This window comes from Micromys minutus, assembly GCF_963924665.1.
Source record: "Micromys minutus genome assembly, chromosome: 25".
NCBI lineage: Eukaryota > Metazoa > Chordata > Mammalia > Rodentia > Muridae > Micromys > Micromys minutus.
This window is the reverse complement of record NC_137960.1, coordinates 25317652-25331912: the sequence shown is the minus strand read 5'-3', so window position 1 is coordinate 25331912 and position 14261 is coordinate 25317652. Positions and strand designations below refer to the sequence as shown.

General features: G+C 46.5%; 1 protein-coding gene across 1 annotated transcript in view; it reads left to right on the top strand.

The window, feature by feature from the left end:
* SH3RF3 (SH3 domain containing ring finger 3) overlaps positions 1-14261 on the top strand; it is a gene marked incomplete at both ends in the record, with an annotated part of 261242 nt that overhangs the window by 165131 nt on the left and 81850 nt on the right. The window contains one exon of the mRNA XM_080937907.1: positions 7889-7984. Coding sequence (XP_080794033.1) covers positions 7889-7984 — 96 coding nt within the window. The remainder of the gene's footprint in view (positions 1-7888; positions 7985-14261) is intronic.

Sequence of the window (14261 nt, the reverse complement as noted above, 5' to 3'; positions counted from 1 at the left end):
ATTACCAGCACTGAAACAGGAGAGTGTCGCCACTGTGTATTTGGATAGGTACGACTCTAGAAGAAAACCTTTGACGGCACCTATAGGCAAGGTGAGTTGCTTCTCTCACATGCAGACATGGCTGGTTCCGTGTGTTCTCCCAGTGTGGTTCCATAAAGAAAAACAGCCAGCAAATGAATATTCTGTATCCTGTCACTCTCCTGGGGCTTCAGACAGGCACAAGATTCAGAGTCCCATCTGAGCCAGGACAGCTGCCACAGGACGCTGCCAGAGTGTCATTAAGCTGTGTCAGACCTCAACTTGCTCCTTAGCCAACATCTTGGCATGAGTGAACTTGAGCCACGCCTGTTGCAGTGCAGAGTGATTTCGCTGTCTGTGTTGCATAGTGATCATCTCTCTATAAGCAAGATTTCTCTCCTGTCCTCTCGGGAAGGGGTCATTTCTACACAGCCGGAGGTCTCTCCCCATCTCCACTTAAAATAAGATACTTATGTGTATATGCCACAGAAAAAGGAAATGGTGGCAAATTCCCTGGCTTAAGATGCAGTGCCTCTCTTTGGAACTGAGTTTGCCTCTCAATAGATTGTATCCCTTCTTGCTATCCTGCTCCTAGTGTGACCCAGGGATATGTCTGGATCCTCGTTATGTGGTGACAGCCAAGCTGGAAGGCAGGACCACAGTTCCATGGTATGCTCATTTCTCATACACGGGGTTCACACCTGACTCAGTTCTGAACTGTGGATGTGATTGTTGGCTTATCCCATGTGGCATGTCTGTCCCTTTGAGAGACTGTTCAGACTATATGCCATTCTCGTGGTGTTGTATGATTTGTCCAATCTGGGTAGACTGTTCCCTTTACTCAGGGGAAACCATAAAGACCATTTCTTCTATTTCATGTAATAATATACCCTTGACACCCGCTAATAAGAATTGTGCAGCCTAATGATGTCTTTGTGGGTGAAAGGTGTTTACTTTTGAGCTTCAGATGAATAGAATCGAGCCGAGTTTAACTTTTTGTGTTCTGTTTCCAGTGTCATATTTATGAGATATGTATCAGGTTTTTGTAGGATGGTTTTGTTTGTTGGTTTTCATCGTTTAGTGGGTCTGTGAGTGATTCTTTCAATGGTTCATAACAAAAGGGAGCAAACATATAGTTTCCTGTGTACCCTCCTCTATTATCGGTAAAGCCCTGGGGTGGTGCATTTTTACCATCACTGAGCCTGTCTTGACTGTATCAGCCAGTGGCCATTGTTCCTAAGAGAATTTAGTCTCGGTGTCGTGCAGTCTTGGTGTTGGGCAAATGTAACACATGTACACTATAACACATCGTGTTTTCACTGTCTTAAAATCTGTGTGCCCCACTTTTTTCCCTCCCTCTCCTCCTTCGCAGGCACAGAACTTTTCTGGAGTCTGTGGTTATCCTCTGATTTCTGGTGTGGTTCTAACACCACCACACGCTTCCCTTTCCTGCCGTCTTCTTGGTAGCTCCGTTGTTAAATTTACACACATTCTTGAAGAATTTCACTCATGCGAAACTATAGTCATAGCAACTCCCCATTTCTCCTCCCGAATCCCCTCCAAGGTAAACCCCCTCTGCACCTCATGCCCTCTTGTTTCTGTTTTAACAATCCATCCAGACTGATTCATGCTGCCTGTTGTACAAAGATGGGAGGCCACTGGGGTAAGAGCAACAGAGCAGTGTCTACACCCCAAAGAAGATTCTCGCTGCCAGGGGCTGTCAGTCTCTCTTCAGGTTACTCCACAGGACTTACTTCCGTAGGACTTTGTGGTACGGGAGCTAAGCCACAAGTAGGATTCAGCTCAAATCTTTTGAGTCCTGATTCTGAAATATGGGGTGACTTCAGCAATAGGGATTTACCTTCAGCCTCCGAGAGGCAGCCAAGGGCAAGAGCCTATGATGTTTTGAGAGTCATTTAGACAACCCTGACCAATAATTCAAATGGAGGTTTCCCATGCTTGGTACTGAGGTCTTGTTTATGTGGTGAGCACTGTGTGTGTATATACTATGTGTTGTGCATAATTTTACGTAAATATAAAAAGATGATTCCTTGAGGCTTTATCAAGTTTAGTAGTGTTTATCTTCTTTCTTCCCTCTCCTCCTGTCCTGACTTCCTTCCCACCTCCCTGGTTAGACACCCCTACTCCTCATTATGCCACTTTCCCCTTTGTCTCATCTGTATCCTGATATCCCCCTCTTTAGTCTCCTCCATGGTCCTTCCTGGTTTCTATGGTTACTAGTGGTTATATATCACAAATCGAGATTTGGAGCTAGGATCCACAAATGAGAGAGAATATGTGATTTTTTTTTTCTCTTGGTCTGGTTTGCCTCACTCATTTTCCAGTTACATCTGCTTTGATGTCCACTGCAGAAAATGAAATTAGACCCATAGCTATTGACCTGAAGAAAAATTAACTCTCAGTGGATCAAAGACCTAAATGTGAATGAAAGATAGAATTGTTGGAAGAAAACATAGGCAGTACCCTACAAGATACAGGGTGTGATTTTTTAAAAATAGGACTCTATTTGCTTAGGAATTAAGACCAACAATTGATAAATGGGACCTCATAAAACCAAAACTGTGCAGCTAAGAAAACAACCAATAGAGTAAGACAAAAACCTATACAGTAGTAGATAATCTTGGCAAGATATATGTATATGTGTATGTATATATATATAACAGTAGGATGATATCCAGAATACATAAAGAACTTAAAAAAGCAAGATTCAAGAAAACAAATTATACAATTTTTAAAAATGGGCTATGGATCTGAACAGAGACTTCTCAACAGAGTAAATCAGGGTGACTAAAAAATAGCTCAACCGTAGCAATTTAAAAACTGCACATCAAAACAACTTTGAAGACATCTCAACCGAGTCAAGAGTATCTGAAGATCAACAAAACATCAGGCAACAGATGCTGGACAGGATGTGGGAAAGGGAAAATCCTCATCAACTGTCAGTGGGAATGCAAACTGGTTCCACCACTTTCAAGTCAGTATAGAGAATCACCCAAAACTCAACAATGAATCTGTCGTATGGCCCATCTATACTTCTCTTTGATATATACCCAGAGGTTTTGACATTGTATTCCACAGATGCCTGAAGTCAGGAACCAGAGGGAAGACCCAAGAGATTTACTGCTTCCAGAAACTCTCACAGCCTCCGAAACAGTGTCACCAGCCCGGACCAAGTATACAGGCACATAATATGGAAGGCATTGACCTTCAGAACACATCTTATTTTGAACAAACACTATTCTTTCTTGCTCTCTGCCTTATCTAGAGTTAATCAATATCTCAAACACCTTTTGTCTGGTTGTCTCACTGTCGGTATATTAGTTGTTCTAGAGCTCTTGGCTGTACCAGTTTTCTTTGTCTCCAGTTTGTTTTGAGTTTTCCCATTGGAGGATTTTATGAGCTGGAGCTCAGCAATTCTTACCCACGTCCCTCCATGCGCCTATTCGAGGCGGTATTCATTTCAGTCACTTCGGTTTGAGGGCTGGCATTTCTTTTCTGGTTCTTTCTCTTCTGGCTCTTACCATGTTTACACTGCCCATCTGCTCTTACATGCTGTCTGCCTTACCCATGCAGCTCAGAGCGCCTTCCTAACGATTGTTGTAAATCCCTTCTGATCCCATCAGCTGCCATCTCTAAATCTTGGTCTGGAGCTTGGTTTTCAAGCAGCGTGTGCTTTCTGTTTTGATTTTAGTTGTCTTTTTATATGCCTTGACATTTTCCCACAATAGATAGACATATTGGGCTTCAGAAAAAGAATGACCATAAGTCTCCCTCATGAGCAAGTGAAGAATCAGGCTGTGCTGTGTACTCGAGAGGTCAGGGACTGAGCTGGAAACTCGCTGTGATGCTTTGACTCTTATCAGCCCTTCCTTCCTGGTAGTTAGGCCAAAGTGTCAAGATGGAGGTAGAAACAGATAGAAATAGGTTAATTGTATAATCTAGAGATACCATTCTTGAGCATGTGCCTAAAGGACTTCATATCCTATTACAGAGGGACCTACTCTTCCGTGTTTGTTGCTGATATATCTACAGTAACCAGGAAGTAGAAAGAGCCTGGCTGTCCCTAGGTAATGAAATTATTCATCTGTTAAGAAAAATGAAATTCACAGGCAAACGGATGGAGCTGGAATCATTTATAAGGGAGGCAACCTAGACCCAGCAAGACAAATGTCCCATGTTTTGTTCTCATTTGTGGATGTTAGCTTTGAGTCTTCATATATATTTGGAACACCGATATAGAGTTTAGGAAATTACTAAGGGGCCATGGGAAGGGGCTTTCAAGGGAGATAAATATAATCGTATTGAGATAAAGGGGGACAAATAGAACAGGGAGTGTTAAGTGGGGTGGGAATGGGAGGGCAGGGTGAAGGAGAGAAAAAGAGGGGTTAACGAACATCAAAGACCTTTAAAAGTATCATATGGAGACCTACTACAGAAGCTTCCAACAGTGTACACACACACACACACACACACACACACACACACACACACACACCATCACCACCACCACCAACAACAACAACAACAAATAGGTAGGTTGATAGATAGATAGATGGATAGACAGACAGACAGACAGGTAACAAAGAGGAAAAAGTAAAATTATATTTCTGGAGAGATACTTAGTGGTTAAGAATACTAGTTGTTCTATATAATTGGGCTCAATCCCCAGTTCTCACACAGTAGTGCACAACCTTCTATAACAGCAATTACAGGGGACCTGACACCTTCTTTTGGCCTTAGTGAACACCAGGATGCAGAGAAAGAGGCTTCCCCGAGGCAGTCTTGTACATGTGTCACATTCTTTGCCCTTCGTCCGCACAGCTTCTCCTGGTCACCTACCAGCCTCTCCTTTGTCCCAGTACACTCATGAGAGCCTTCCCTTCCGTCTCCCCAACTGTCCTTCACCACTCGAGCCTTCCCTCCCTCCCTCCCTCCCTCTGTTAAGACCTCCTTCTCCCCTCTTGCGTTTCTCTCCTCCTCTCACACTGTCCGCTCATGTGTCAGTTTACATCTGGATTTTGCACACAGGACACGTTTTCTCAGTTTCTTTGCCCATTCATCTGCTGGTGGGTATCTGGATTCCTATGATCGTGCAGCCATAAATGTGGATCTGCAAGTATCTCTGTGCTGTGTTCACCTAAAATCCTTTGGGCGCATGCCCAGGGGTAGTGTGGCTGGCTTGTGTGGTGCTTCTATTTTAGTTTTTGGAGGAACCTTCACATTATTTTCCATAGTGGCTATAATAAGACTTATATTTCTACCGGCCGTGAACAATGACTTCTTCCCCAGCTCCCACAGTGTCTGATCTGACATGGCTCCCAGCATGCCCATGAGACAACACAAAGGACCCTAGGCCAGGGCGGTGGGGTGGCGCTTCCACTGTCTTCACGGAAATCTCCACAGGGGATTGGACCTTCCCTTATAGGCTCCTGGGCAGCCAAGTCAGATTCTGCTAAACAACACCTGTTATACCAGTATTTGCCCTTAAATAGATAAACATACCCTAATTGGCTGAAAAGCTGCATATAAGCTCATGTAATAAACAATAAAGTTAGATCTGCGCTCTGATGCTGGTCTCCCCAATCTGAACCCGGGCGTTGTGGGCTCCATCTCCACGTTCCCCCAACTTCCCATTCCCTGTCCCCACAGTTGGCCAGTTGTATTTCTTCCTCTGAGGTCCTTCTGTTCCATTCATAAACATACGTAGTTGATCACATGATTTGATGTTTTGGGATTTAATGTTCTGAATTCTTAGAGACTCTGGATACCAATTCCCCGTTGCACGTATAGTTGGCCAAGATTTTCTCATTGGGTAGTCTATCTCTTCACTGTACAGAAGTTATATTTCATATAATTCCCCTTACAGTTCTCATGGCTGATTTATGTTACTCGCATCTTTTTAGGAAGTCCTGCCTTGTGCCCATTTCTGAAGTGCTTTTCCTCGTGTTCCTTCGACAGTTTTGAAGGTTAGCTAGTACTCGGAGTCTTTGGTCCACGCTGGGCAGGTTTTCACTGAGGGTGAGGGGATCCACTTTCACTCCCATGCATTTACATAGCCCGTGTTCCCAGCCCTGCTTCCGTCCCAGCTCCTTGTTGGGAAACTGACCATGAGAACAGAGGAGATGAAAACTGACTGTCATAAACTTACAACCTACCCTGTGGTCACATGGGGAGAGGGGCTAAAGAGATCTGTGAGTAAGTCTCTAGTCCTCAGTCTACTAGTCCTCTGGAGTTGTGGCCAGCTCCCATCAGACAGCTCCCCCAGCTTTGATGATCCCTTGAAAGTGTGCACCCCTTCAGCCAACTACAGTCTTGGGTGCAGCATCTTTTGAAAAAGTCTTATGCAGTCTGCTGGCCGACCTGACACCATTGCTCTGAGCCGGGGGAGTGCTGCAAAGCCTTCCTGCTGCACGCACAGTTCGTAGGCTTCCCGAGAAGGCAGGCAGAACAATACATGTTATTCCATCAAGCATCATTGGTTTCCAGCTCCTAACACCTTACAGTTCCTGCTGGGCCATCTGGCCCTGCAGCAAATACCCAAAGACAAGGCTTGTTGAAGTTTTGACGGAAAAAAGTTGGGCAAGGTGTGCTTGTGGTGTAGCTTCCAAGATCTTCCTTGACTGCAAAAAGATTAACCGAGGAGAGTGTTGATGGGGGGTCGGTACTGATGGTCAGACTTTGCTGTGTGACACTGTCCTCCCTGAGTCCCTGGGGCATCCCTGCTCCTTCTCCTAGAAGCTGATGCATAATCATTTGACACTCCCTGACTCATTGCTATTCAGCATTCACATCTCCCTGTACCCACTGTCCTTCCTGACTTGGGCTCCAGGTGCCAGTGGGTGTGTTTAGAAAATCTGCTTCCATACCAGCAACCTATGTCCCAGCCTTACGTTTCCGAGGCACCCACCTCCCTCCTGAGACACCCACCTCCCTCCTGAGACACCCACCTCCCTCCTGAGACACCCACCTCCCTCCTGACTCCCTCCTGAAACACCCACCTCCCTCCTGAGATACCCACCTCCCTCCTGAGACACCCACCTCCCTCCTGAGATACACACTCCCCTCCTGAGACACCCACCTCCCTCCTGGGACACCCACCTCCCTCCTGAGACACCCACCTCCCTCCTGAAACACCCACCTCCCTCCTGAGACACCCACCTCCCTCCTGAGACACCCACCTCCTTCCTGAGATACACACTCCCCTCCTGAGACACCCACCTCCCTCCATGTTCATTTTTGCCTCTATCTTTTGTTTCCACTTTGTGTGCACACACTTGACTATGTCTGACATGCCAAAGAATGTAAAAGAACACAAAGCTTTATATCCTTACAACTCTAAATATAATTGAACTCACCCTTCTCTTCCTCCTCCCCCTTCTTCCCCCCTCCCTCCTTCTTCCCCTCCTCCCCATTCTCCTCCTACCTCTCCTCCACTTCTTCCTTCTCTTCTTTATCCTCCTCCTCTTTCTCCACCTCTTCTTCTTCTTCAATATGAAGCCAGAAACTTAAAAACCTTTATATGAGAATTTTAAATTGAATGGGTGAATTTATCCTTACTTGAAGCAATTTTTACTTCATTAAATAAATATTAAGAACATCTATTTTAAAGCACTGACTATACAGTAAATATTTAGACTTTTCATTTGGGGACTATCTGCAGTTATGATCAGATGAAGGGACACGGGAGTGGGGTAGAAGTGAGATTGTGGCAGAAATGGAGAGAAGGTTATGTCACGTGTGTCTGGCTGTGACGTGTTCCCCTCCATCTCTTTCCCCTCAGTGATCTTATTCTAACGTCTCTCTTGTTTCCTTTTCCCTGTGCACACATGGTGGGCTCTGGAATCCTCAGGACGAAGTTTTAACTGTGATCCGGAGAGTGGATGATAACTGGGCTGAAGGCATGCTCGGAGACAAGATCGGCATCTTCCCCCTCCTGTATGTGGAGGTAAGCCTACTGACACACCTGCACCCTGTCGCTGTTTGAGTTACCAGAATTCGGGGCCCTAGCCTAGGGGAGCTCCTTTCTGAATTAGGAGTTTCTTCCCCACACATGTAAGGTCTCCTGGAGGCATTTCCTAAATGCCCTGGTGTGTGAGGATTCCTCTGCCCACTGTCAGTGTTTCCTCCCAGACTTGGATGCTGTCTCCTCCCTGTGAGCTCAAGGGTAGGACCTAGGTAGCCTTCCCCATCCTCTCTCAGACACCTAGGCCCATTACTCATTTTGTCTGAGGCTTTCCATATTCTACTATGCTGTCTCTCGGGGCTCATGGGGAGGCAGCATCTCGCTGAGCACCCACAGGGATCCCTGGGAAATACCACCAAGCACTGGCCATGTCCTGACCCCCTTCTTTCGTTCTTGTTAGCTGGATAACTCATCCAGTAAGAGTCCCTCAGCAGAGGGAGCCCAGGGCTCATTTGTTTGTTTCCTGGTTCCTTTCTATGTCCAGGTGGCACCTTGGGACAGTTGCTTGAGCAGCAACTATGTGAGCCCGTCCACCCTGGGCCATTTATATTTGCCCGTCTCTGTGTGTCTCTGTGTGGTCCATGAGTAGGCCAGATGTTCTTTTAACTGATGGCCACTGGGGGAATCCTATAAGCTGAGAATGAATGTCCAATACTTTCTCGGTACTTAATTTAGCATCCAGTAATGAAGACATTAAGAAATGATAGCACCTCCACTTTGGAGATGATCAGAGAGACTGTAGATCCTGGGAGGTGCTGCGCCGCATGCTGACACGTGGAACATAGATGTCTTCTTAGTGTGGTTTTCATGACTGCAGGCACAGCTGGCACTAAGAACTTGAGAGCCAGGGGAAGGCAGGGAACGTGGTCATCAGGTTGTGTATGTGGTGGACATTGTTAGAGACATCCACAGGGCTTGATGTCCACAGGGTAAAGGCCCTAATGACTCGGCCTGGCATTCAGAGCCTTCTACAGTCTCACTGTCAATGTTTTTTTAAGCCCCAACCACTCCCCAAAGCCCTCCCTATATATTCTAGATAACATTTACTTTGGATTGACTGCCAAGGAGATGCAAGACCTGCCTTAGCAAAGACAGACATTCTACACATACACACGATCCCTGTCTCTAGGCCATACTGTTATACCTACAGTTGCTTTTAACTGCAGTCTACGTTCTGCAGCAATGCACCTTTCTCTCTGTGCTGCTCCTTGAGATGATTTACTATGTGCGCGTCATATGCCATGCAGTCTAGAAGTCCTAAGGCTGAATGTCCAATACTTTCTCAGTATTTAACTTATCTACCAATAATGTAGACATTAGAAAATGATAACCAGCTCCACTTTGGAGATGATCAGAGAGCCTATAGGTTCTGGAAGGTGTCAGGCCCCAGGCTGACGCGTACTATATGCTTCATATTGTGACATACAATGGGACACTATCCCATAAGGAAAATGCAAAAGAAGAGGAATATGGTTGGATCTCACATTTTCTGGGAAGATTTATTCACTGAACACTTGGGGGAATCTGCACTGTAAGGCTGTAAAAGCAGAGAAAACTGGATGGCGCCAGGACCCCACGCAGCAACCATCCAAGGGTCCTGATCCTGTCCCAGTACGGCTGCAGTTACAAAGCAGTGCACTCTGTGATGCCTGTGTGTTTGTCCTTTAGCTCAAGTTCCAAATAGGTAAGCAAACGACTTTCCGGGCTCTCGACTGCAGGTAAATAGCGCCTCTGCTGTGTCTGCCTGTTTTGTGACCAAGAGCTGCAGCACAGATTGAAACTTGGTCCCTTTGGGCCTTTGGTGGGCCTTTCTAGGTTTACAGGTCCATTTGAAGAGCAGATGGTTGAGGTCACCGTCTCTGCTCTCCAGGAGTCTGGTTTCCAGAACAGGCCCTTTTAAATGTCTCCAAAGGGCTAGAGGGGTTGCTCAGTAGTTAATCGCACTGACTGCTCTTCCAAAGCACCCTCATGGCACCTCAAAACCATCTAAATCTCCAATTATTAGAAATCCAGTGCCTTTTTCTGGCCTGCCCAGGTACCAGGTGTACCTGTGTATTCTTTACCCCCTAATCCTAATCATGAAGAAATATAACCTTGTACCATAGGCGTATATTATAATTCATGCAATATAAAGGGTCACTTGGGAAGCCATTTTATCTGGGGTTCTGATACATGGTACAGCAACATCAGGTTTGAGGGCAAGTACCTGGCCAGAACCCTGCCAGCTCACCAAGAAACTCATGTCAGGCCTTGCCTTCCTGTGTCCTGATGTAGGCAGTGATACTGAATCCGTGGTACACCCTAAGGTAATAATAGCACATGCTGCAGGCCGCACTGTGTTCTCTAGCTGTGGCTGGCTCTTGCCAGGGCTTGCCAGACAAACACAGGGAGAGGGAGGTTTCAGGTGTGGCTAAAGCTGGCCCAACCTGTGCTCCTGAACAGCTCTAGTCTGAGAAGACAGGTCCTATCTCCATAACTCCTTGTGCTCTGTAGAACAAATCACCCCGCCACTCTCCTTGAAGTCCTCACCCCAGCTGCCCCAGGGCTGCCTCTGTGTGTTCTCTGCTCATCCAAGACTTCTCATACCCTTCCCAACTCCTTTGGCTGCTGCTCCAGCCTCATCCATGGCCTCAGGTCCCAGCATTGACACCTTGACCTTTACCCCTAACTGCAGTTTTAGCCTGTGGGTTGCAATCTCTTTTGAGGTCAAACTACCCTTTCACGGGGGCGGGGTCACCTAAGACCATTGGAAATCACAGGTATTTAGAATTCATAACAGTAGCAAAATTACAGTTATGAAGTAGCAACAGAAACAATTTTGAGAGTCATGACAACATGAGGAACTGTATTAAAGGGTCACAGCATTAGGAAGGTTGAGAGTCAATGGCTTGGCAGTACTACAAACAGTGGCTTGACCAAGAGCATCCTCTCAGTCATCAGATGACATCCAGATGGTGCACATTTACTGAGAGTCTGAGATGTAAAAAGGAGATGCCTGAGTCCTTCACCATTAATCACAGGAGTGATGGGGATCCAGGGGTTTGGACAAGAATTAAGGCCACTGTTGAACAAGGCCTTCGTCCAGGTCCTCACTCCTGAAGGGGACAGAGTAGTGTCATTATCTTTGTTTTATAGAGTGTACTGTTGTTAATAGCAGTAAAGTGCCCCAGCTAGAGGAAGTCCTCCTGCCCCATCAAGAGTTCAAGGATGGCTTGAATGGCCTATAGGGTTGTTTTGGAAGAACTATAGTTGTCAGAATCTTAGTCTGAACACCCCTGTCCAGCACAGCCCCTTTTTACAGGGCTCCAAAAGAGTGTGGTCATAGATCTCAGCCTCACTCTGAGCTAGCTAAGGCATGACACCTGACACCGTGGGCTTCAGACATGGACCCACCTGAGTATGTCTCCCACTCTTCACCTCTCCATTCAGAGTATAGCCTGTGACCAACCTTGTCACTTTTGTGAGACTCAGCAACCCAAGTTTTCTGGAGGTGGGAGGTTAAGGACACGTGCAGTGCATTTTATCAGCACTGTACTCCAGGGAGTGAGAGAGACGGAGGAGGAGCCAGCTACAGGGAGTGGCAGCATCCTCATCCCAGAGCAGACAGGAACACACAGGAGCAGAGCAGATCACGCCAGACCCAACCGCTTGATCTGATGTCACTACATCTGGGTGTTAAACAAATCTTGCATGGCATATGGAAAACTTCTGGTACTATTTATAGATTCTGAATAAAAAGAAATAAAGGAAGCAAAACTAAACTCCTGATTAAGCTAAATGATGTAATCAGTCCCAAAGTAAATGTTACTAATGGCAACTGCCTCCTCTATGGTGGTCCTAGCATCAGCTCTACACTGCATTGCCAGGCATTTGAACCTCAGTCAGCTGCCTGCTGGTTTGGGTTCATCCTCTCATGAGACACAGTAGCTCATTACTTCATCGGCTACAAAGTGGGGATGTTATTCTGAACCCCTGCCTCTAAACATAGTGTTCCCATGGAGAAAAGGCCATGCTCTGAAGCTGTGATTCGGGGCATGCTCTGTGACACTGTGATGCTCTGATATTTGCAATCTGGTGGCGCTTGTCATTTCTGTCTTTTGACTTGTTAATTTTGGGGATATTTCCAGGAAGGAAGCTCAAGAGAGGTTGTGTGTGAATCAGGTTTCTCTAAAGAGATTGCTAAATAAATGCAGGAGAGGACGTTTATTAAGAAAAAGCTTGAGCAGTGTTTGGGGGCCAAGAAGTCGGGCAGCGCGCCATCTACAAGCTAGAGCTTGAAATGCTAGTGGCTCAGGCCAAATGCTAAAGGTCTTAGAGCTGGAGCCGCTGACTTGGTTCTTTCAGCTTTGAGCAGAAGGCCTGAGAACTGGAAGGGGGATGTTACAATGCTAACCCAGCCGTGAGGAGTAACTGCTGACCGTTTTTGATTGAGTCTTTACTAGGAAGTTCGGTATATTCCTAGAAATCCATTGTAAGATAATGTATCATCTGGAAGCCTCTATCCTCACCCACCACCCTCCCCGAGGGCTTCTGACTTCAGCCACAGATGGGGCAGACACACTCTTGAGGGGATTAAGTGAACCTCCATGGTAAAGCTCCAAAGGTTTGAGCTTCCACAACCCACTTAGTCAGGCAGTCCTTGCCCACTGATGCCACCCCAAGCCTTGCACCTGGGTAGACTCCAAAGGTTGTAAGTTCCTCCAGGAGACTCAAGGCTGGGGAGATGGGTGCTAATTCAGGGCCTTCCTAGTCTGGCCGAACAGGCATGGGTCTTGGGCACATGACACATGCACTCAGCCTTAGCTAAAGAGAAGTTGTCACAGACATAGATAGACCAGTATTCCTGGTGCCTGGTGCTCATTAGAGACATAACTCGTTGCGATGGGTGTGAACATCTCATTGGAAAGACATGGCATTTGGTTGAAGAAGAGTATGACCCTGGAGTCCATTAGCCAGTGCGCAGCTGTGATTGCCAGGTTGTCTGAGAGCTGGAAAAGGAAAGGAAGGAGCTTATGCAAGTGTTCTTCAAGAGATGAGATAAAGTTTAGAGGATGTGGCTGGGCTCAGCTAAGCAGACCGCTCTGGGGAGTCAGCATGCCTGCCATGTGTCTGACACTATAAGCCCCAACGTATCTCATCCTGGCTTCTGTCCTTATACTGTACAAGGCAGCTGGGGTCCCCTCCGAGACTCCTTCGACATTGCTGCAAACTCACTCCAACTGGCATCAAATTCCAGAGCTGCCCTGATGAACAGACAGGTTATTCACAGGAACAGTAGTGAAAACCATGACACCCAAGAAGGTGAAGATGGGGTTGTTTTTATGCTTGTCTTGAGCCCTCTCCATTGGCTTCTTGCCTCTCTCCTCACCCATAGTCCTACTCAGTGATTCTAGCTCAGAGCTATCCTCCATGGGCTATCCTGAGCTACCACCTACCTGACTCACCCAGCTCAGTGAAGGCTTCTGGCCCCTGCAGCATACCTAAGTAGTCCTGGTGATGTCCCCTCCCCCAGCCCAGTGGTATTTCCCCAGTCCACACCCTTATGAACTTCCCATATTAATACGCACCTCCCCTCTTGAAACCACATTCCTTAGCTGCAGGACTTGCAAACCATCCCCTGAAACTCCTAAACCACTATCCCATTCTCTTTATCTCCTTAGAGTACAGCGAGGCCAAGGAATTCTCAACGCCTTTCTTGAATGCCATGCCGTGTCTGAATACACACTCCATCTGCCATCTAACCACAGGACAGCACAGGATAGTGGAGATGGTGGGCTTTCTTGTTGAGAAGTCCCAGACTAACCTCACTCAGGCACCAAGCACAGCTTCGGTCAGGATCTCAATGAGGAATCCCTTTGTGGCTGGAATGTCAACCCTATGATGGGGAGCCTACAAGAATCCCTTTCTACTTAGCCGTAAGCCCATGCTGACTCCATCTCAGACTTTCAGAGTAAGACTGCCTCCTTTGGAGACCAAATCTTTTATTGGAGATAGGCAGAGGGAGCATCATCCACATTTTCAGAAGCAAATTTCGCTGCATATTTGGGCTACGTACCATCTTATAGGATGCTTATGCAGTTAAGTGGTTACTGTAGTGCAATGAATTAGCTCATCCACCAGCTCCCAATTTACTCGGGTTTAAGAAATCCTTAGTGTGATTCTACAGTTGTTGTGAACCATGGTGCTCCTGTCTTGCCTTAGCTCTTCGGCTTGTTTGTGCCACAGTCCGCTACTTTGTATCTTGTGACACGTTTTCTCT